Here is a 23,904-nt window from a genome sequence, read left to right as displayed (position 1 = left end):
GCTACAGAATGCAGAGGATAAAAACGCATAGCAGGTGTAAACAAATGGACAGGATCAAATAGTTCACTATCCAAAAATTAATTTTTAAAAAGAAGGGGGAAATATGGGGACACACATTTTAAAAGTTTTGTTTTTAAGGCCATCATATATGGAGTGATAAATGCATACAACATTACAATCTAGTACAAATAATCCAGCTTTATTTAGGGAAAAAAATCCAGTGTTTTTATGATAAAAGTAGTAATTTACGAAAGTCTAATTAGCTTTTAATATAGACTTGTAAATTGCTGATAGCTTGGCAAAAACTCTGGTTTATATAACAGTGCTGCTATACATGGAGTATTTATACAAAACAGAAAATATGCGATCTTGGTTATATAAGATAAGGTATCTGTGATGGTGATTTGAAAATACATAAGAAAAAAACCCTCTTCTTCTTGACCCTGTTTGTTTACCTTTTTTGTTTCCCCTTTTCCTCCATTTTGAGACATGTAGCAAACACATACTAAATAGTTGAGAATTTGGTTCACTTTTGACAGAATTTGTTAATAAAAATATTTTACATGTTTCAAGGACCTCGTATGGCTATGAATTGGCTATCATTTGTAAGAGTTGTAGTATTTTAATTAAACATACTGCAAATGGCAAATTGGTTGAGACCCATCAAATTCCACCATCATACCCAAACTTTTCCCTTCTTTCTGTCTTGACCTGCGTCTTGTATACAGCAGCCTCCTCCCAGGCCGTAGTGGTATGTGACAGGCAGGTTTTTGTAGACAGCGCGACTGTAAGGGATGAAACAGAGGCTGAGCTGCAGGTGACGAGCTAATCTGCAATAGGCAGCCAATGCCAGAACAAGCAGTGGGGTGACGAGCAGGAAGCCAATGATTAACAAAGCCACACAGCCTCCGTCACTCAGCAGGTCCAAACAGTAGGGTGATGTACCATGTGGACGCACCTTAGAGAGAGAGTATGGAGAAGGTGACAAATTAAACTTGAACAGAGGAATGTCATTAAAATGTTTTGTCCGATTTAGACCAGTCAGATGCAGTTGTGTATCACAAGTGTGGTAACTTTTTTTTTTTAATCATTCACACGTACAGTACTAGACAAAAGTTTGGACACCCCTACTCATTCATAGGTTTTTCTGTATTTTGGCTATTTTCTACAGTGTAGAACAATACTGGAGACATCAAAACTATGACATAACATCCATCCATCCATTATCTGTAGCCGCTTATCCTGTTCTAAAGGGTCGCAGGCAAGCTGGAGCCTATCCAAGCTGACTACAGGCGAGAGGCGAGGTACACCCTGGACAAGTCGCCAGGTTATCGCAGGGCTGACACAGAGACAAACAACCATTCACACTCACGGTCAATTTAGAGTCACCAGTTAACCTAACCTGCATGTCTTTGGACTGTGGGGGAAACCGGAGCACCCAGAGGAAACCCACGTAGACACAGGGAGAACATGCAAACCCCACACAGAAAGGCTCTCACCAGCCGCTGGGCTCAAACCCAGGACCTTCTTTCTGTGAGGCGACAGTGCTAACCACTCCACCACCGTGCCGCCCCATGACATAACACATGGAACATATATGGAATTATGTGGTAAACAAAGTGTTAAAAAAACTAAATGTTTCATATTTTAGATTCTTCAAAGTAGCCACTGTTTACCTTGATGACACTACTGGCATTATCTTAACTATCTACTTCATGAGGTAGTCACCTGGAATGCTTTTCAGTTAGCGGGTGTACTTTGTCAAAAGTTAATTAGTGCAATTATTTGCCTTCTTAATGCTTTTTACTGGTGCTGTAAGTTTACATTACTTTACGTAATACTTTTTTAGGAATATAGACTAACCCATTTGTTCAAACACACACACACGAACCTCTTTTTGTCACACTGCATATAAGGGGTTTGGTTGATATTTTCAACAATGTGCATTATATTTTGGATTGAAACTACAACCCCAAATTAGAAAAAAATGGGATGGTAAATTGAAATTAAAACTGCAAACAATAATTTGTAAATAATTTTAGACCTGTATTGCACTCAAAACAATACAACAGCATATTATTTGATGTTTTACCTCATGAGTTTGATTGCTTTTGGTTTTTCTTTTTCAAAATAAACACATTTCAATTTTGATTCTTGTAACACATTTCAAAAAAAGTTGGGAAGGCAAAGCATTTACCACTTTGTCATTCCTTCTCACAACACTTAAGATGTTTAGGGACTAAAACACCAGGTGATGAAGCGTTTCAGGTGTTACTTTGTCCCGTTCTTCCTGCAAACAAGTCTTAAGGTGTGCAACAGTACAGGATCGTTGTTGTCATATGTTTTGTTTCAAAATTCACCACACATTCTCTATTGGGGACAGAGGGGACAGGCACCCTCTTCTTCCACAGCCATGCCTTTGTAATGTGTGCAGAATGTAGTTTTGCATTCGCTTGTTAAAATCTCCCTGGAAACGATGTCGTCTTGAAGGCAGCATATGTTGCTCCAAAATCTCAATGTGCTTTTCTGCATTAATGCTGCCATCAAAGAAGTGTAAGTTATCTTTGCCAAGAGCACTGACACAAACCCATACCATGACAGACCCTGGCTTTTGGACTTGTTGCAGGTAACAGGCTGGATGGTCCTTTTCATTTTTGTTCCAGAGCACACTGCATCCATTTCTTCCAAAAAAAGTCCTGGAATACTGATTCATCTGACCACAATAAACATTTCCACTGTGTGATGGTCCATTCCAGATACCTCAGAGCCCGAAGAGGTGAAAAGTGCTCCCGGACACAATTAATATAAGGCTTCCTTTTTGTACAGTAAATTTTTAACTGGCATTTGTGGCTGTAACTGTGTATTGCAGTGCTTGACAAAAGTTTGTCAAAGTAATCTCAAGCCCACGTGATTACATCAGCTATAGATGAATGACGGTTCTTGATGCAGTGCCATCTGAGGATTGGAGTTCAGCTTAGGCTTACGCCCTTACTCTTTACGCATTGCAATTCCTCTAAATTCCTTGAATCATTTTATAATCTGCACCATAGAGTGTGAAATATCCAAATCCATTCCTATCTTTCTTGGAGGAACATTGTTTTTCAACATTTCAATAATTTTCTCATGTATTTATTGACAAACTGAAGATCCTCGACCCATCTTTGATCCTCAAAGACGAGGTCTTTCCTGGATAGCAAATCATGTACCAAATCATGATTACAATCACCTGTTGACATCACCTGTTTCAAATCACATTGTCATCATTTGATTGTTTTACCTCATTACTAGCTTTAAATTGCCCTTGTCCCAACATTTTTGGAAAGTGTTGCAGGTCTGAAACACAGGAATAGCTGTATATTAACAAATGAAATGAAGCTGCCCAGGCGAAACATGAAATAGCTTGGGTTCATACTGTCTGCAATGAAATATAAGTCAAAGTAAATTTAGAAATCACTGCTTTCTTTTTTATTAGCATTTTCCATACCGTCCCAACTTTTACTGATTTGGGGTTATAGGTTCAGTGCATAGTAGGGCTTGGTGTTTAACTTGGAGGAGATAACAGAGAATTCTTTCAGAGGAGAAGTTAAGGGATGAGGTGCTGCTGAAAGAATGTGCTTTTGAAGTGCAGACAGACGAAGAACAGACACATAAGGCTCAAATATCTGTTGCATTATTACATGTACACTTACACACTAGTTGTAAAATACATCACTGATCATGTGTGCTGTAAACATGTAAATCAGTTCCAAGTTCCATTTAGGCTTCCCTCGTTAACCAGAAGTTTTACGGTCTGTTTTGACAAAAAGAAAAAAAAAACTATAGATTTGCTCTTTATGTGAAGTGTCCATAAACATGGGAATCTAGTATCTGTAAAATTTGGCAGCACTTGGATGTCATAATAATTTATAATGAAGACTGCACAACTGAGGGAAGAGGTCTGGTGTAAAAATGTGAGAGAAAACATTTGATATGGCCGTCTGAAGGGGAGAAATTAACAGAAGGCTGAACAGAGAATGTAGGGTGGATGGGGCAGGAGGTATGCTGATAAGACTTCTTCAAACTCAGCTGTGGTTGTGTTGTGGGTGTTTTTTTTTTCTTTCTTCTGGTTTCCCCCTTCACTGGAAAGAATGCAGATGACTGGCATGATATAATGACACTGTGATGCTATGAAGGGTAGAATATTTAAGAGTTATTCCACAAAATTGAGTCATACGTGAGCTGATAGCCAATGAAGCGCGTAGCATTAAGTTGGCTATAAGCCAACAATGTACGATGAGATTGAGTGGAATAGCCATTTTATTCTGTCCACATTCACTGGATTTTGAGAAACAGAGCATTATTATTTTTATTTTTTGCAAATTCGATAAATAAAAACTTTATACAAAACATCCGACAAAATCATTTCCGCTTAGAATGTAAACAATCCGGAGAAAAGCAAATTGTTAAAAATGCAATAATAATCATTATTGAAAAATAAAAAAAGATACATTCTTACCATCAAATAATTTTATTCCATGGTTTTGTTTTGTTTGGGGGGAGAGATCATCGTCTTGTTGGGGTGACACGGTGGTGTAGTGGTTAGCACTATCACCCCACAGCAAGGAGATCCTGGGTTCGAGCCCAGCGGCTGGTGAGGCCCTTTCTGTGTGGAGTTTGTATGTTCTCCCCGTGTCTGCGTGGGTTTCCTCTGGGTGCTCTGGTTTCCCCCACAGTCCAAAGACATGCAGGTTAGGATAATTTGTGGCACTAAATAGGTGTGAATGGTTGTTTGTCTCTATGTGTCAGTCCTGTGATAACTTGGTGACTTGTCCAAGGACAGTGTACCCTGCCTCTCACCTATAGTCAGCTGGGATAGGCTCCAGCTTGCCTGTGACCCTGTAGAACAGGATAAGTGGCTACAGATAATAGATAGATGGATGGATGGATGGATGTAGGTTTTTTTGCCTTTTTTTGTGGGTGGCTTCTTCTTCTTCTTTAGTGTTTTTTGGTGCTTAAAGGTGCATTACTGCCACCGACTGGGCTGGAGTGTGAAACAGGAGATATTGGGGGGAGACGGGACTATACTCTTTTAGCTATTTCTGTTTCTTTTAAATACTTGATGACAATTTTGGGGGTTTTGTTTTTGAGTAGAGTTTTTATTTCATCCTCGGTTGCTCCGCCATTTTGTTTTTCTCTACTCATGGTATATGAGCTGATATTCTAGTAGTAGAGTAGCCAATCAGAACATGTGATTGCTCATATCCAGTGAATGTGGATAGAATAATGTCTACTAATATATAACTAGGAATGCTGTCTAAAATTGAAAAGATTTTAGGTTGATAATTATTCCCTTTTATGTGCTATGTCCATGCCTATTTGACTCCTGTTCTTCTGTGCAGAAAACGACCTTTTCTGTCCCCTTTCCAAACATTTAATGATAATTTTTGACATTTTTGACTAAGAGTACAGTAACACAGAAGTCAGTACTGAAATAGGAAATGAGATTCTCATTTCATGTGATTTTTGTCCCCTAGTATTATGTGCAAATACACTGGCAAGTCACTTATAAGAACATTTGCACATTTGAGTAAAAAGGCACTTGCATAAAGGAAAAAAAAAGAATAGGGGACCAGAAGAGGGAAATGGATCACCATTTCCAACACAGAGGACGAAATCCTCAGTGTAACTGTGGAAAACTTGGGATAAATACACGAGTAAGGAATTAGTTAGAGACACTTGAAACAGAGGTGTGGAGAATACACAATCACTACAAAGCCAAGTTGTAATGTTATCATACTCTATTATAAGGCTTATACAGATAAATAAACTTCCTTACTTGCTATCTCAAGCCCTCATCTTAAAGCATGCCCTACAGAAAGCAAGGATTTGTGTTGTGATGTTTTAAGTATTATAAACTACTTCTGATTTTTAAAACCTCTAGTCTCAAATACCTTAGTGGCTGTTCAGAGGTCTGGAAAATGTAAGCTTTTTGCTTTCAGTGTACAGCAAAAGCTTTTAAATTTAGGTTGGATTTTGTTCATGGCCTGCTTTCAGTCTCTGGCTCTCCCTCATTTTGTAAAAAGTTTTCTTTTTTTGCTTAATCCCTTCACTAATCTGGTGTCCTAAGACCACTAATCGATTGGCATGTTAAAAAGATGTGGAGAAGGTAAAATGAATCTCCTGTTTGACCTTTACTGACTAAGATTCAGTGCTACAAAGTCACAGAAGAAAAATACAAGTGTCCAAAGATAATGTTATATGCAAGTGTTTTACTTGTGTGAACAAGCATACAGTATGAAGGTGGAAAGAGTTAAGAACTCAGCCCAACATGAAGAGTATGGCTGTTTGAAATGTTATATCTCTTATTTGATTACTTGTTTGTCTATCTAAGAGTGGATCACTTAATTACTGGAGCCCCTGAAGAGTCTGCAGTGGGCTCCTGGGATGATATGAACTCCCCTGACCTCCTGTTTAAACATCTGGGAAACACCAGAGATTAAGAGATTATATACTAAAAGGGGGAGAGACCCCACACCATTCTGATTTTTGTGGTTAAAATTTGTTGTAATTGGGCATAGTTATCTAAATTTCATATCTTTTCAGTTCATATAATCATATAGCAATAATATTATTTAAGTATGTTTATCATTTATTCTAATATCTTCTGCCAAATGATGTGTTGTAAAATACTTACAGTGGAGTGGCACAGAAACCCAAACACCACCATAACTAAGACAGGAGTGAGAATCGGGCCAAAAACCAGAGCAGCCAGGCACACGTTAATAATGGTTATCACCAGGTTCTGGGCTGTTACAAGTACTGAACATGCCCAACAGTCCAGAGAGCCCCTCAGCTCAAGGGGAACCTCACCACCTCCAGACACTGGTGCAGAATATGGAGGAGGCACCACCACCCCAGAGCCACTGATGGGAGTCCCAGCTGCAGATGTGGAGGCTGTGGAACCACTGTGCTGGAGATGAACCTGTTGATGGTGGTGGTTTGGTGGGAGCTCCTCAGAGAGGTCAAGGGCCTGATGATGAGCTCCCTTCTCTAGGGTGCCAGTCATACTCATGGTGACCTGTGTAGAAGGAATCAATGCGGTTGCTGTTGTTATTGAGGTTTAATTTTTTTTTTTTAGTTTATTGTTTATTATAGAAATTTAATTTTGGGGGGTATTCATTTCTTCTCTTTCATCAGGATACAGTGGTACTTGAAAGTTTGTGAACCCTTTAGAATTTTCTATATTTCTGCATAAATATGACCTAAAACATCATCAGATTTTCACACAAGTCCTAAAAGTAGATAAAGAGAACTCAGTTAAACAAATAAGACAAAAATATTATACTTGGTCATTTATTTATTGAGGAAAATGAACCAATATTACATATCTGTGAGTGGCAAAAGTATGTGAACCTCTAGGATTAGCAGTTAATTTGAAGGTGAAATTAGAGTCAGGTGTTTTCAATCAATGAGATGACAATCAGGTGTGAGTGGGCACCCTGTTTTATTTAAAGAACAGGGATCTATCAAAGTCTGATCTTCACAACACATTTTTGTGGAAGTGTATCATGGCACGAACAAAGGAGATTTCTGAGGACCTCAGAAAAAGCGTTGTTGATGCTCATCAGGCTGGAAAAGGTTACAAAACCATCTCTAAAGAGTTTGGACTCCACCAATCCACAGTCAGACAGATTGCGTACAAATGGAGGAAATTCAAGACATTGTTACCCTCCCCAGGAGTGGTCGACCAACAAAGATCACTCCAAGAGCAAGGTGTATAATAGTTGTTGAGGTCACAAAGGAACCTAGGATAACTTCTAAGCAACTGAAGGCCTCTCTCACATTGGCTAATGTTAATGTTCATGAGTCCACCATCAGGAGAACACTGGCAGGGTTACAAGGAGAAATTCACTGCTCTCCAAAAAGAACATTGCTGCTCATCTGCAGTTTGCTAAAGATCACATGGAGAAGCCAGAAGGCTATTGAAAAAATGTTTTGTGGATGGATGAGACCAAAATAGAACTTTTTGGTTTAAATTAGAAGTGTTATGTTTGGAGAAGGGCGGCATGGTGGTGTAGTGGTTAGCGCTGTCGCCTCACAGCAAGAAGGTCCGGGTTCGAGCCCCGTGGCCGGCGAGGGCCTTTCTGTGCGGAGTTTGCATGTTCTCCCCGTGTCCGCGTGGGTTTCCTCCGGGTGCTCCGGTTTCCCCCACAGTCCAAAGACATGCAGGTTAGGTTAACTGGTGACTCTAAATTGACCGTAGGTGTGAATGTGAGTGTGAATGGTTGTCTGTGTCTATGTGTCAGCCCTGTGATGACCTGGCGACTTGTCCAGGGTGTACCCCGCCTTTCGCCCATAGTCAGCTGGGATAGGCTCCAGCTTGCCTGCGACCCTGTAGAAGGATAAAGCGGCTAGAGATAATGAGATGAGATGAGATGTTTGGAGAAAGGAAAACACTGCATTCCAGCATAAGAACCTTATCCCATCTGTGAAACATGGTGGTAGTAGTATCATGGTTTGGGCCTGTTTTGCTGCATCTGGGCCAGGACGGCTTGCCATCATTGATGGAGCAATGAATTCTGAATTATACCAGCGAATTCTAAAGGAAAATGTCAGGACATCTGTCCATGAACTGAATCTCAAGAGAAGGTGGGTCATGCAGCAAGACAACGACCCTAAGCACACAAGTCATTCTACCAAAGAATGGTTAAAGAAGAATAAAGTTAATGTTTGGAATGGCCAAGTCAAAGTCCTGACCTTAATCCAAAGGAAATGTTGTGGAAGGACCTGAAGCGAGCAGTTCATGTGAGGAAACCCACCAACATCCCAGAGTTGAAGCTGTTCTGTACGGAGGAATGGGCTAAAATTCCTCCAAGCTGGTGTGCAGGACTGATCAACAGTTACCAGAAACATTTAGTTGCAGTTATTGCTGCACAAGGGGGTCACACCAGAGACTGAAAGCAAAGGTTCACATACTTTTGCCACTCACAAATATGTAATATTGGTTCATTTTCCTCAATAAATAAATGGCCAAGTATAATATTTTGGTCTCATTTGTTTAACTGGGCTCTCTGTATCTACTTTTAGGACTTGTGTGAAAATCTGATGATGTTTTAGGTCATATTTATGCAGAAATATAGAAAATTCTAACGGGTTCACAAACTTTCAAGCACCACTGTACATGACTCCATGGCTGCATCCGAATTCTCAGTATGTACTAATGACTTAAAGCTATATGGCCTTTCAATTTCATAAAATCGGTGAAATTTAGTTCCTTCTGAAATTTAGTCACTGTGATATCTGTTTATTTCTGTAATATCTTGGAAAAAAAAACAGGCCTTTCTGTGACTTGGAAGTTTTTTAATTTGAGGCAATTCCCTAGCAAATAACGTGCATGAAATCACTTGCTTCATGCAGTCAAGCAGACAGAGGAAGTCTGTGTGCGCATGCGCAGGTTTACCTGCTTCTTCTTCTTTCCCTTCTTCTTTTTGGTTTTACGGCAGCTGGCATCCAGTGTTGCATTACTGCCATCTACAGGTTTACCTTGTCTGTGCACTGACAGTTACATAATTCTGTCGCTAAACGAACAGCTGATTACACCGAGGTGCTCACTGACTGCCGATATTTATTAGTTTGGTCCTGCATTTCCTTTCCTTCACAACATAACATCTTTTCTTCTCACATTCCATTACTGTAGTCGGTCTTTCATGGTTCATTCGCACACTCACATCCTCCATTTTCCTCTCCTGTTTCAAATTTGTATCCCACAATGCCTTGCGTGAATGGGAAAAGCCCACCACGTGACAAATGACATAGTATCTTGAACTGGGTCACGGTGAAGCAAGAAAAAATAACGCAGAATTTAGGGCCATGTAGCCCTAAATTCATTAATTGTTTTATTTAAAAAAAAAAAACTAATAACATCGGAAGTCTGTGACTCAAATTCAGTCACTTTCGGTCCACTAAACAAAACTATTTGGGAGTCAGGAAAAGTTCTTTTTATGACCTAAACTTGAAAAATCTGAAAGGCAATCTACCTTTAAGTACCTACAACACAACCATAACTGTAGTACATTCTATGGATATGCGAACGAGTAGCAAAGACACAATTCAGATGTACTCTCTCTGCCATCTTGCCTGTCCTCTGACCTGGATATTCACAGATGACGTATACCCACATATGCTGCTAAATAAAAAATAATAATAATTTCTGCAATGGCAGAAATGTTGAAACAATTCCTGATACATTTGTACACCACTGCAACAACTTGCTTTGCTTCGGACAGCCATCTATGTTTTCTCTGGGGAATTCTTCTTAGGGGGCGGCACGGTGGTGTAGTGGTTAGCGCTGTCGTCTCACAGCAAGAAGGTCCTGGGTTCGAGCCCCGGGGCCGGCGAGGGCCTTTCTGTGAGGAGTTTGCATGTTCTCCCCGTGTCCGCGTGGGTTTCCTCCGGGTGCTCCGGTTTCCCCCACAGTCCAAAGACATGCAGGTTAGGTTAACTGGTGACTCTAAATTGACCGTAGGCGTGAATGTGAGTGTGAATGGTTGTCTGTGTCTATGTGTCAGCCCTGTGATGACCTGGCGACTTGTCCAGGGTGTACCCCGCCTTTCGCCCGTAGTCAGCTGGGATAGGCTCCAGCTTGCCTGCGACCCTGTAGAAGGATAAAGTGGCTAGAGATAATGAGATGAGATGAGAATTCTTCTTAGGTTATACGGAGGCTCCAGCTGGATTCTGGGGTAGTGTAGTGTAGTACGTTTACATACTACAAATGTAGTAGATCATCCAGGTACCATTCAGCTACTACTAAATGCCTTCTGTGTATTCAGACATCCTACATACAACTGTTTGTGTACTAATAATATGTACGTAAATATGCATATTTGAATGCAGCCGATGACTGGGTATTAACTGAGTGTGGATGGTTAGATCTTGTTCATATGTTCCAGGATGCCACATGACCATCTGCCCCTCTCTTTTCCTTATGTTCATTTAAATACCTAATTATACTTTCCCCCTTACTCAGTGAAGCATTTATATAATTTGACAAGGTGATAAAATGAGTGAGAAGTTATTAATATATTAATAATCATTTTCAAAATGATGGTCCTCCTCCCCCCAAGCCCTGCAATAGACATGCCCGGGGCATACCTTGCTTTACACCCGAAGTCTGGTAGGATTGCCTCCAGCTTCCCTCCTGATGGATAAGCAGTATGGATAATGGGTGCATAGATGCATTTTTGTTATGATCACATAAAACTGGAAATGGAATTGCTGTTATTCCATGGCTTTATATGTAATATTCTTGTCACAAGTAGACTCTCTTTAATGTACAGTATAATGGTATGAGATTTTTACCTAGCTTCCTTTATTTTTGCCTTTTGGTCATCCATCCATCCATCCATCCATTATCTGTAGCCGCTTATCCTGTCCTGCAGAGTCGCAGGCAAGCTGGAGCCTATCCCAGCTGACTATGGGCGAAAGGCAGGGTACACCCTGGACAAGTTGCCAGGTCATCACAGGGCTGACACATAGACACAGGCAACCATTCACACTCACATTCACACCTACGGTCAATTTAGAGCCACCAATTAGCCTAACCTGCATGCCTTTGGACTGTGGGGGAAACCAGAGCACCCAGAGGAAACCCATGTGGGAGAGTATGCAAACGCCACACAGAAAGGCCCTCATTGGCTGCTAGGCTCAAACCCAGGACCTTCTTGCTATGAGGTGACAATGCTAACCACTACACCACCATGTCACCCGTCTCATCTCATCTCATCTCATCTCATTATCTCTAGCCGCTTTATCCTTCTACAGAGTTGCAGGCAAGCTGGAGCCTATCCCAGCTGACTACGGGCGAAAGGCGGGGTACACCCTGGACAAGTCGCCAGGTCATCACAGGGCTGACACATAGACACAGACAACCATTCACACTCACATTCACACCTACGGTCAATTTAGAGCCACCAATTAGCCTAACCTGCATGTCTTTGGACTGTGGGGGAAACCAGAGCACCCAGAGGAAACCCATGTGGGAGAGCATGCAAACGCCACACAGAAAGGCCCTCGTTGGTTGCTGGGCTCAAACCCAGGACCTTCTTGCTGTGAGGTGACAGTGCTAACCACTACACCACCATGTCACCCGTCTTTTGCTCATATTCATACAATTTACATTATTCTTCAACTGTTAATACTGCTATGGAGCCTTTACGTGAGTATACAGAGCAGAGTTTACTTGAGTGTTGGTCCAGAATTCTCTGCACAGAATGTTTAGTTCATGAACTTTAAGATGATAGTCAGTCAGTGTTCCTTGTAATGTTGTATTCAAATGTCGGTTGCATTTTATCCAATTTAGTAATGCATATCAAATTTTATTATATTGAATGAGAGATCATAGTGAAGGAATGTGCCTTTTGACAGTGAAGATAAACTTGAATGATATAAAAGTTAATCAGCTTGGCTGGAAGCTGCTCTGCAAGTGTTTGTGATCGAGTGTTGATGTAATAATTAATTATGAGAGGCTTTTAGTAACTGCCATTACTAGCCACATAGGAAGCTGGGTGTTTTTTTGTTTTTCACTTTCCTAAATTATTATTTGGAGTTCATCCAGCTAACCTCACTCCATAACAGCAATCGACTCAACCAGTTCTCATCAATATCATATGCCTCTCATGGCAGTGGTTTTAGAATCTTATGAAATAATTGTTCTATTATTGGATTGAAACAGTGGTATGATTTCCAGCTAGTGCAAACAATGTATGTGCTTGTTTTGGGTGCCTTGTAGGCTGTGCAAATATTTTAAATTATTGTTGTTTGTTAATCTGGTTATAATCTTTTAAATTGTATCCCACTGTTACATAATATTATAGGCATTTAGCAGATGATCTTATCCAGAGCAACATTCAACAAGCACACACACACACATCCCCTGGGCCTTTGAAGCAGTTGGGGGTTAGGTGCCTTGCCTAAGGGCACTTCAGCCAGGGATTTTCCTACCAGTCCAGGGAATCGAACTAGTGACCCTTTGGGCTCAAGGCTGCTTCTCTAACCTTTTAGACCATGGCTGTCCCTGTGCATTACATTTTACTTCTGAAGTGTATTTTCTTTCCCCTAATATATATAATCCATCCATCCATTATCCATAACCGCTTATCCTGTGCAGTGTTGTGGGCAAGCTGGAGCCTATCCCAGCTGACTATGGGCGAAAGGCAGGGTACACCCTGGACAAGTCGCTAGGTCATCACAGGGCTGACACATAGGCCAAGTTTACATTAGACCGTATCTGTCTCGTTTTCTTCGCGGATGCACTGTCCGTTTACATTAAAACGCCTGGAAATGCCGGGAAACGGGAATCCGCCAGGGTCCACGTGTTCAATCCAGATCGTGTCTGGTCCGGTGCTGTGTAAACATTGAGAATACACGGATACGCGGATACGCTGTGCTGAGCTCTAGCTGGCGTCGTCATTGGACAACGTCACTGTGACATCCACCTTCCTGATTCGCTGGTGTTGGTCATGTGACACGACTGCTAAAAAACGGCGCGGACTTCCGCCTGGTATCACCCTTCATTAAAGAGTATAAAAGTATGAAAATACTGCAAATACTGATCCAAATACTGCCCATTGTGTAGTTATGATTGTCTTTAGGCTTGCCATCCTTCCACTTGCAAGTGGTAAGTGACACGCATACCCGATATGCACTGAGATCACACACACAGCGGCTCAGTCCCGAATCACTGCTCGTGCGCTTCACTCGCGCGCTCTGTGAGCTGCGCAGGGCCGGAGTGCGCACCCTCCAGAGGGCACTCGCTGTTCAGGGCGGAGTGATTTGGAGCGCAGGATGCCTGCGGAGCCGAGCGTATCCGTGTATTGGCGTTGCTGTGTGCAAGCGAATCGTGTATTGGCATTGCTGTGTGCACGCTAATCGTTTTAAAAACGTTAATCTGATGATCCGCTGATACGGTCTAATGTAAACCCCACCATAGAGACAAACAACCATTCACATTCACACCTACGGTCAATTTAGAGCCACCAATTAGCCTAACCTGCATGTCTTTGAACTGTGGGGGAAACCAGAGCACCCAGAGGAAACCCACGCACAGACACAGGGAGAACATGCAAACTCCACACAGAAAGGCCCCCATCAGCCACTGGGCTTGAACCCAGAACCTTCTTGCTGTGAGGCGACAGTGCTAACCATTACACCACTGTGTCGCCCTAATGTATATCATATTAAAGGATAAAAGTGGAAACAGCAACTGACTCTGATCACTGAGAACATTACTGGAAAAATCAATCAATCTGTAGCAAAGGATTCTTTCTGCTCACTGAACAGAAAATTTAGTTTTTCAGACACTGATTAAGCAAAAAATTAAAGATTGGATTTAAAAATCAAAGAATACTCAATGACAATTGTATGCTGCACCAAACATAATGTCTAAAATGCCTGTAGGTTTATTGGACCTGGATTACATTTAGTCTGAAATGAATTCCTTTGTGGAGAAATGTCTTCTAGTGAAATAGTATGCAAAAGTCTCAATAGTGAAGAGATGTGACCATATCTACACACAGTAATCATGCTGAGGTTTACATCCTGGAAAAAAAATTGCACAGAACTTAATCCCTTCTTTACTGATAAATAAAAAGCTACACACACAAGTACTGTGAGACTGAGGTAAGGTATGAGTCAGGAAGTTTTAAAGATCTATATTTAAATTCCATACAAAGGATTTCCTGCTGTTGTGTTTTTTGGATGCTGGCGCACTTTATCAGAGTGCATGTATCAAGTGCCAATCAGAATCTAAAAACAATATTTTGTACGGTTCTTTAAAATCTGCATTCCTGTTCACGTCTGCCTTTCTGGGAACTACACAATTGAATTTCCCCCCCTTTTTTTGTTAAATAAACATTCACATGATTTCTGAGGGATTTAATGGGAGGGGATATGGTCATGTTTTGATATTTGATGCTAAATTCTATTTGGCCTGCAACACTTCTGCAGTTTTCCCACACATTGGATAATGTGACATTAAACTTGCCTAGGTTTTGTAGATCAATAGTTGTCCTGTTTTCATTGTCATTATTCAATTTTCATTCTCTGAAAGCTTTGTGTATTTCATTAATTGAAAGTAATTTCCAAAAGGGCATTAATTATTAGATTAGAAGGGCATTGTACTGCATTAAGAATTAGATTGCACACTTGATGTCCATTTAATATACTCTATGACAATTCTGCTGATTTTTTAAATTAATTAATTATTTAAAAAAAAGAAAAAAAACATTTCAGCTCTATTTCAGACCCTGTACTAATTTGCCCAAAGTGCATAGGTTTACTACCGTACTTCCTATAAATCTTGAGTATGTTCAAAAGGTTTCATTTTTAAGTGAAATTTACCCCTAAAACCTATGGTCTGGTAGTGGGAATACCTCACATTCCATGAGAATTAGATCAGATAGGTGGCCATCATCTGCACTTCATCATGTTCCTCCTCTGCAAGCACTCACCGTGTGGTATGGAGTCTAGTTGTCCTCTTCTAGAGAGTCCTTTAAGTAAATCCTTGTTAATACACCAGTGTAAAGATACCACCCCAAAAAAAATTTGCCAAGCCTTTCTGTAATGTCTTTCTTGAAATATTTGGATCTCAGTGGTTTCACAAATGCTAACTTGAAATTGAAAAAAAAAAATCTTCAGTTTTGCTCTGCTTGTTAAAGTTTCAGGTATATAGCGCTATACATTTAAGGAATTTCTGTTTCTTTTGCTAATATAAAGTAGCAAAGCATTAGTCTCTTAAATCATCAAACACTCTCTTAGCTTCTCCTCTCCTTCACCTCAGAGTCGATTCAAAGCTGCCTGTGGTCTGTTAGGGGAGATATACTAATGCCTTTTCCTTGCCCCTCAGCTTGCCTTCCTTGGTAAGACCACCTCCTCCTCTTCTTACAAGTGGTAGCCTGTAATGCGTCTTGGGACAAATTGTTTATTTAAAGAGTTCAGAGCAGGACATTTTAATTACTACTGAATGACTTAAATGAAAATGAGCTATACATAAACAGTACATGCATCTCTACAACACATTGTATAAAGGTGTTTTACAAAAACTTACTTAATGATCATATATTTTTATTATTAGTTTGAGTAATTACTCAGTCTGACCTGAAACTGCATTTATATGTACTGTTGATTTTGTAGAATTAAAGGTAGACTGCCTTTCAGATTTTTCAAGTTTAGGCCATAAAAAGAATTTTCCCCGACACCCAGTTATTTTTGTTTAGTGGACCGAAAGCTACTGAATTTGAATCACAGACTTCCAATTTTATTAGTTTTTTTTTAAATAGAACAATTAATGAATTAGGGCCACGTGGCCCTAAATTCTCCACTATTTTTTCTTGCTTCACCATGACCTAATTCAAGATACTACAACCCCAATTCCAAAAATGTTGGGACAAAGTACAAATTGTAAATAAAAATAGAATGCAATAATTTACAAATCTCAAAAACTGATATTGTATTCACAATAGAACATAGACAACATATCAAATGTTGAAAGTGAGACATTTTGAAATTTCATGCCAAATATTGGCTCATTTGAAATTTCATGACAGCAACACATCTCAAAAAAGTTGGGACAGGGGCAATAAGAGGCTGGAAAAGTTAAAGGTACCAAAAAGGAACAGCTGGAGGACCAAATTGCAACTCATTAGGTCAATTGGCAATAGGTCATTAACATGACTGGGTATAAAAAGAGCATCTTGGAGTGGCAGCAGCTCTCAGAAGTAAAGATGGGAAGAGGATCACCAATCCCCCTAATTCTGCGCCGACAAATAGTGGAGCGATATCAGAAAGGAGTTCGACAGTGTAAAATTGCAAAGAGTTTGAACATATCATCATCTACAGTGCATAATATCATCAAAAGATTCAGAGAATCTGGAAGAATCTCTGTGCGTAAGGGTCAAGGCCGGAAAACCATACTGGGTGCCCGTGATCTTCGGGCCCTTAGACGGCACTGCATCACATACAGGCATGCTTCTGTATTGGAAATCACAAAATGGGCTCAGGAATATCTGTGAACACAATTCACCGTGCCATCCGCCGTTGCCAGCTAAAACTCTATAGTTTAAAGAAGAAGCAGTATCTAAACATGATCCAGAAGCGCAGACGTCTTCTCTGGGCCAAGGCTCATTTAAAATGGACTGTGGCAAAGTGGAAAACTGTTCTGTGGTCAGACGAATCAAAATTTGAAGTTCTTTATGGAAATCAGGGACGCCGTGTCATTCGGACTAAAGAGGAGAAGGACGACCCAAGTTGTTATCAGCGCTCAGTTCAGAAGCCTGCATCTCTGATGGTATGGGGTTGCATTAGTGCGTGTGGCATGGGCAGCTTACACATCTGGAAAGACACCATCAATGCTGAAAGGTATATCCAGGTTCTAGAGCAACATATGCTCCCATCCAGACTACGTCTCTTTCAGGGGAGACCTTGCATTTTCCAACATGACAATGCCAAACCACATACTGCATCAATTACAGCATCATGGCTGCGTAGAAGAAGGGTCCGGGTACTGAACTGGCCAGCCTGCAGTCCAGATCTTTCACCCATAGAAAACATTTGGCGCATCATAAAACGGAAGATATGACAAAAAAGACCTAAGACAGTTGAGCAACTAGAATCCTACATTAGACAAGAATGGGTTAACATTCCTATCCCTAAACTTGAGCAACTTGTCTCCTCAGTCCCCAGACGTTTACAGACTGTTGTAAAGAGAAAAGGGGATGTCTCACAGTGGGAAACATGGCCTTGTCCCAACTTTTTTGAGATGTGTTGTCATGAAATTTAAAATCACCTAATTTTTCTCTTTAAATGATACATTTTCTCAGTTTAAACATTTGATATGTCATCTATGTTCTATTCTGAATAAAATATGGAATTTTGAAACTTCCACATCATTGCATTCTGTTTTTATTTACAATTTGTACTTTGTCCCAACTTTTTTGGAATCGGGGTTGTATGTCATGCATCACGTGGTGGGCTTTCCCCGTTCATGCAAGGCATTGTGGGATACAAATTTGTAACAGAAGAGGAAAATGGAGGATGCAAATGAAACGTAAAAGACCGACTACAAGGAAAGGAAACGCAGGATGAAACTAATAAATATCAGCGGTCAGTGAGCACCTCAGTGATCAGCTGTTCGTTTAGTGATAGAATGATGTAACTGTCAGTGCACGGTCAAGGTAAACCTGTAGATGGCAGTAATGCAACACTGGATGCTAGCTGCCGTAAAACCCAAAAGACGAAGAGGAGGAGGAGGAGGAAGAAGCAGCAACAGGTAAACTTGCACATGTGCACACAGACTTCCTCTGTTTACTTGACTGCATGAAGCGAGTAATTTCATGCAAATTATTTGCTAGGGTATCCCCTCAAACTAAATAACTTAGCTACAAAATGGCCTGATTTTTGAGATATTACAGAAATAAACAAATATCACAATGACCAAATTTCAGAGGGAACTAAATTTCACTGATTTTATGAAATTGAAAGGCCATAAATTAAAAGCTAGTGTAAATTGTTGTAGACATATCTGCCCTAATAGAATCGCCTTTAACTTGCATTATAAGAGCATAAATTTCTGCAGGAGATGATTGTAAAATACAGGACTTGCGTCCCTGACTGCCAGACAGAACATTTTAAAACACATAAGGGAAGTATCAGGAGTAACAAGATTGTTATTCCTAAGGGGAGTCCATCTGCTCTTGGAATCAATTAAGAGTCATATTTTTAATGCCAACATGGAATTTGTCCTGTTCCTTGCTTCTTAATAGTGCTAGGTAGTATGACCCAAAACTTGTATCACTGTGTTTAAGATTCTGGTGTGTGTGTGTACACATTTTTTGATTCTTCTTCTTTTTTTTTTATTTCATCATGTGTATATAATGAAGGCTTTGATTACTACAAGGTTTGCTCAGCCCCACAAAATGACACCTGATTCCTTCATATATTGTATGCATGAAACAATTGCAGAATGTAAACAAATTTTACTGTGCAAACTGCAAGTTAAAAAAACACACATAAATAAATAGACCAACAACTCTAACACTGATCCATTTCAAAACAAAATTTTGAAGATGGATGTATAAACACTATAAACTGACCTAAAATACTCATTGTATTTGGGTATTAAAATGGCTGCTGAAGAAGAAGAAACCTTTATTTGTCACATGCACACTTCAAGCACAGTGAAATTCATCCTCTGCATTTAACCCATCTGAAGCAGTGAACACACACACTCAGAGCAGTGGGCAGCCACACCAGAGTGCCCAGGGAGCAGTTATGGGTTCGGTACCTTGCTCAAGGGCACCTCAGCTCAAGGCCGCCCCACGTCAACCTAATGCTGCTTTTCCACTACCAACGCGGCTGAGTTGGGCTGAGCTGTGCCGTGCTGAGTCGAGCTGAGTGGGGCTGTTGGAGTTGCATTTCGACTACAACCACGCTGAACCGTGCTGGCTGGAAGTGGGTGGACACATTGGGTGGAGTTAGCGAAAGTGGGTGGACGTCACATGATGTCATTAGGCGGCGCAAACAGTGACATCAGTGATCTTTTAAGTGGTAGTCTCATGACCCGGATAGTAAACAATAAACATGGAGGACATGAATTCGTTAGTGTTGCTGGTCTTGGTTCTGTGGCTTGTTGTCACCGACAACGCCAACAGATACTGGCAAGAGCGTATAGATGAGGCGAGGCACATAAGGCTTCAGAAATTCTCGTAATTCGTAATTATTCTTCTTCCGGGTTTACAGATCCCAGCGTGCTCGCGGGGCATGTGTGGGCGTGTGAGGACACTCCTCCTCACCAATCAGTGCACAGGGGAGTGTCTCCTCATGCCCCTAACCCCACTCGGCTCGGTTTGGCTCGCTTCAGCCCCACTCCAAAACGGTGCGAGTTTTGGGTGCTAAGCAGGGCTGAAGCGAGCTGAGTCGTGCTGCTCTGAGATAGTCGAAACGCGAGCCGTGTCGGGCTGAAGTGAGCTGAAGCGAGCTGAAAAAGGGTAGTGGAAAAGGGCCATAACTGCATGTCTTTGGATTGTGGGGGAAACTGGAGCACCCAGAGGTAACCCACGTGGACACGGGGAGAACATGCAAACTCCACACAGAAAGGCCTTCGCCAGCCGCTGAGTTCGAACCTGGAACCCTCTTGCTGTGAGGCGACCGTGCTAACCACTACACCATCATACCGCCCCAGTTGATCAGTCACAGTTCCCTTGGTTCTCCATTTAACAAATCAGTGTGAATTTTTAATGTGCATTAATATTATCATTCAAGGTACAGAATTCAAGTATTTAAAAAGGGCTATATTGCTCTTCTGGTGGCACGGTGGTGTAGTGGTTAGCGCTGTCACCTCACAGCAAGATGGTTCTGGGTTCGAGCCCTGTGGCTGGTGAGGTCCTTTCTGTGTGGAGTTTGCATGTTCTCCCCATGTCTGCACGGGTTTCCTCCGGGTGCTCCGGTTTCCCCCACAGTCCAAAGACATGCAGGTTAGGTTAACTGATGACTCTAAATTGACCATAGGTGTGAATGTGAGTGTGAATGGTTGTCTGTGTCTATGTGTCAGCCCTGTGATCACCTGGCGACTTGTCCAGGGTGTACCCCGCCTCTCACCCATAGTCAGTGGGATAGGCTCCAGCTTGCCTGTGACCCTGTAGAACAGGCTAAAGCGGCTACAGATAATATGAGATGAGATTCTGTCTCTCATAGTTGAGGTATACCTATGATGAAAATTACAGGCCTCTCTCATCTTTTTAAGTGGGAGAACTTGCACAATTGGTGACTGACTAAATACTTTTTTGCCCCACTGTGTGTGTGTATATATATATATATATATATATATAATATATATCGCCTTGGCGGCACGGTGGTGTAGTGGTTAGCGCTGTCGCCTCACAGCAAGAAGGTCCTGGGTTCGAGCCCCAGGGCCGGTGAGGGCCTTTCTGTGTGGAGTTTGCATGTTCTCCCCGTGTCCGCGTGGGTTTCCTCCGGGTGCTCCGGTTTCCCCCACAGTCCAAAGCCATGCAGGTTAGGTTAACTGGTGACTCTAAATTGACCGTAGGTGTGAATGTGAGTGTGAATGGTTGTCTGTGTCTATGTGTTGCCCTGTGATGACCTGGCGACTTGTCCAGGGTGTACCCCGCCTTTCGCCCGTAGTCAGCTGGGATAGGCTCCAGCTTGCCTGCGACCCTGTAGAAGGATAAAGCGGCTAGAGATAATGAAATGAGATGAGATATATCGCCTTCGCGCCTACGGCGCTCAAACTTGTCTCCCTCCAAACTACTCGCAGAGAGGGAGAATCTTTGCAATTTCCCAAGTTGGAGCCTCTGTCTCGCCCATAGTCAGCTGGGATAGGCTCCAGCTTGCCTGCGACCCTGTAGGACAGGATAATGGATGGATGGATAAATGTAAAACTTGGACAAGGACACACAGGGAGAGAGAACCCCACAGGCCTAAGTAAAGAATGCGGCATTAGGTGTGCGTGCCCACATTCTCCTCACATGTAAAATGGCCACTTCACTCCAACCTGCAGTTCCACATTTGGCCACCGAGAGGCAACTTATTTTAATCCGAGACGTTCTGACCTTGTATTAAATGTGTATTGTTTAATACAGCTTTATCCATTTTAAAACATGTTTAAATGCATTTTATTAATGATGCAGTTTCTATATTTAATTAACTGTTTAGTGACTAAAGCAGTATCTTCCGTCCTCGTGTGTTGTGTAGTGAAGGATGTCCCTCCTGGTCGTTCGTTAAAGTATTGCTTTTTGGCCTTTTGGCTAAGATCAAGTGTAGTATCTGTTTTTATCTGTTTAATATCTTATACGTCTCCTATCTAGGGATCATATATTAAATTGATTTTTGGAATAGGGAGGTGGAATAGGGGCTTGCTCTGGCCACTCCACGCATTGACTCAATATTGTAGTATTTTTGGGAATAGTGCACCTCCTTTATACAGTGGAAAAACGAAAAAGACTAGTGTTTAGATAATCTGTCACTACAATATATGTGTAAGTTAATTTTGAGCATGGGTATATTTTTGTTTTAAAGAACTTTTAATGTTGTGCTGTCATTAGTTTTCCTTGATAATGTATTTTCTGTATGTATCCCACCATGTTTTACATAAGCAAGGGGTAGATTTTGTTTCATGTCACTGTGTGGCAGTGTAGTTATCATCCTTGTCGCCTCACAGCAGGAAGGTTATGGGTTCGAACTTTGCGGCCGACAGGGGTCTTTCTGTCGTGGAGTTTGCATGTTCTCCCCGTGTCTGCGAGGGTTCGCCCACCCGTCCAAAGACATACGGATTGTACAATGGGGTCACTGTAATTGGCGCAAGCTGTAGTGGTTTCCAAGCCATAAAAAAAATGTTGGTGAGAACCGAGTGAAGGATCAGGCTGTCTGTGGAGAAATGCTTCCCTTCTTCTGGATCAACTGTTTTTTTAAAACACCTTTTATTGAAAGTACAAAACCAATATGGTAACATCTCATCTCATCTCATTTCATTATCTCTAGCCGCTTTATCCTTCTACAGGGTCGCAGGCAAGCTGGAGCCTATCCCAGCTGACTACGGGCGAAAGGCGGGGTACACCCTGGACAAGTCGCCAGGTCATCACAGGGCAACACATAGACACAGACAACCATTCACACTCACATTCACACCTACGGTCAATTTAGAGTCACCAGTTAACCTAACCTGCATGTCTTTGGACTGTGGGGGAAACCGGAGCACCCAGAGGAAACCCACGCGGACACGGGGAGAACATGCAAACTCCGCACAGAAAGGCCCTCGCCGGCCCCGGGGCTCGAACCCAGGACCTTCTTGCTGTGAGGCGACAGCGCTAACCACTACACCACCGTGCCGCCCCTATGGTAACATCATAATCTAGTATAACTTGTGTGTGTATATATATATATATTCTTAATATAAATATTTTTTCTGTTCTTACAAGTAAGGTGAGAGAAAAATGGCATTTCGATTCTCCTATATGTCCTGGATATATAGTGAATTGAAAATAAAAAATCTTTGAATCTTGAGTCCTTATTGAAAGTACAAAACCAATATAGTATAATATGTTATCCTCCTAAATATAGGAAAGAACAGAGAAGTTATCAAAGGGAACAATCTAATAAAAATCGAGGATAAACAACTTTTATAATACGCTACAAAACTGAAAATAAATTATGTATGAAATGCTGTAGTTAAAGATATCCATGGACAGAAGGGGGGGGACAAAAGAAAACACACAAGAAAATGAACAATTAAGAAAAACGTGTCCAAGGGGGAAATGGTTTTATCTCAGTTATCTAATTCAGTGGGAAAATGTTTTAAAATATCAATCTTTCTGCTTTTGCACCTTTTTACAAATTTTAAGACTCTTAAGTATCATTTAAATTCGTTCAACAAAGAAAATTTGGGGGATGATTTCAGGATACTGTTCTTGTGCATTTAAAAAAAAAATTGGCCAAACATGGAATTACATTAGAGTTCATCATTTTTGTTTTGCAAGATCATGCCAAATGTTATATTGTCTCTCGAAGTAGAATGTGGAAAGATTTGTTTTACCAATTGTGAACTGAGTGATCAAGTTGGAGTGAAGAACTACTTCCGGAAAAGCGTGGCTCTCCTTATATGGTCAGGAGCAGTGCATCATGGGAAATGTTATCCTCACCATGCTGGTGAAGAGTGTGTGTGGTGGTGGCGGCGCTCCGCAGTGGGTTGTGAACTCATACTTACCTGGCAGGGGAGATACCATGATCAAGAAGGTGGTTCACCCAGGGCGAGGCTCAGCCATTGCACTCCGGCTGTCTGACCCCTGCGAATTCCCCAAATGTGGGAATCTCGACTGCATAATTTGTGGTAGTGGGGGACTGCGTTCGCGCTCTCCCCTG

General features: G+C 41.4%; 1 protein-coding gene and 2 non-coding genes across 3 annotated transcripts; 2 read left to right on the top strand and 1 right to left on the bottom strand.

The window, feature by feature from the left end:
• Positions 1-310: 310 nt before the first annotated feature.
• Positions 311-15,798, bottom strand: tmem88b (transmembrane protein 88 b). The gene is made up of 3 exons (XM_060924666.1): positions 15,486-15,798; positions 6,674-7,057; positions 311-958 (listed from the first exon to the last, which is right to left on the bottom strand). The coding sequence occupies exons 2-3, from the start codon at positions 7,049-7,051 to the stop codon at positions 677-679; spliced, it is 660 nt and encodes a 219-aa protein (XP_060780649.1). The 5' UTR covers positions 7,052-7,057; positions 15,486-15,798; the 3' UTR covers positions 311-676.
• A 5,976-nt stretch (positions 15,799-21,774) lies between these two features.
• Positions 21,775-21,965, top strand: LOC132897377 (U2 spliceosomal RNA). The gene has a single exon (XR_009656307.1). It is a non-coding gene; the product is annotated as a U2 spliceosomal RNA (small nuclear RNA).
• Positions 21,966-23,741: 1,776 nt separating this feature from the next.
• LOC132898190 (U1 spliceosomal RNA) lies at positions 23,742-23,904 on the top strand. The gene has a single exon (XR_009656464.1). It is a non-coding gene; the product is annotated as a U1 spliceosomal RNA (small nuclear RNA).

The sequence above is a fragment of the Neoarius graeffei genome, chromosome 1 (assembly GCF_027579695.1).
Source record: "Neoarius graeffei isolate fNeoGra1 chromosome 1, fNeoGra1.pri, whole genome shotgun sequence".
NCBI lineage: Eukaryota > Metazoa > Chordata > Actinopteri > Siluriformes > Ariidae > Neoarius > Neoarius graeffei.
Note: the sequence above shows the minus strand (reverse complement) of the source record. Positions and strands in the feature narration are given on the sequence as shown.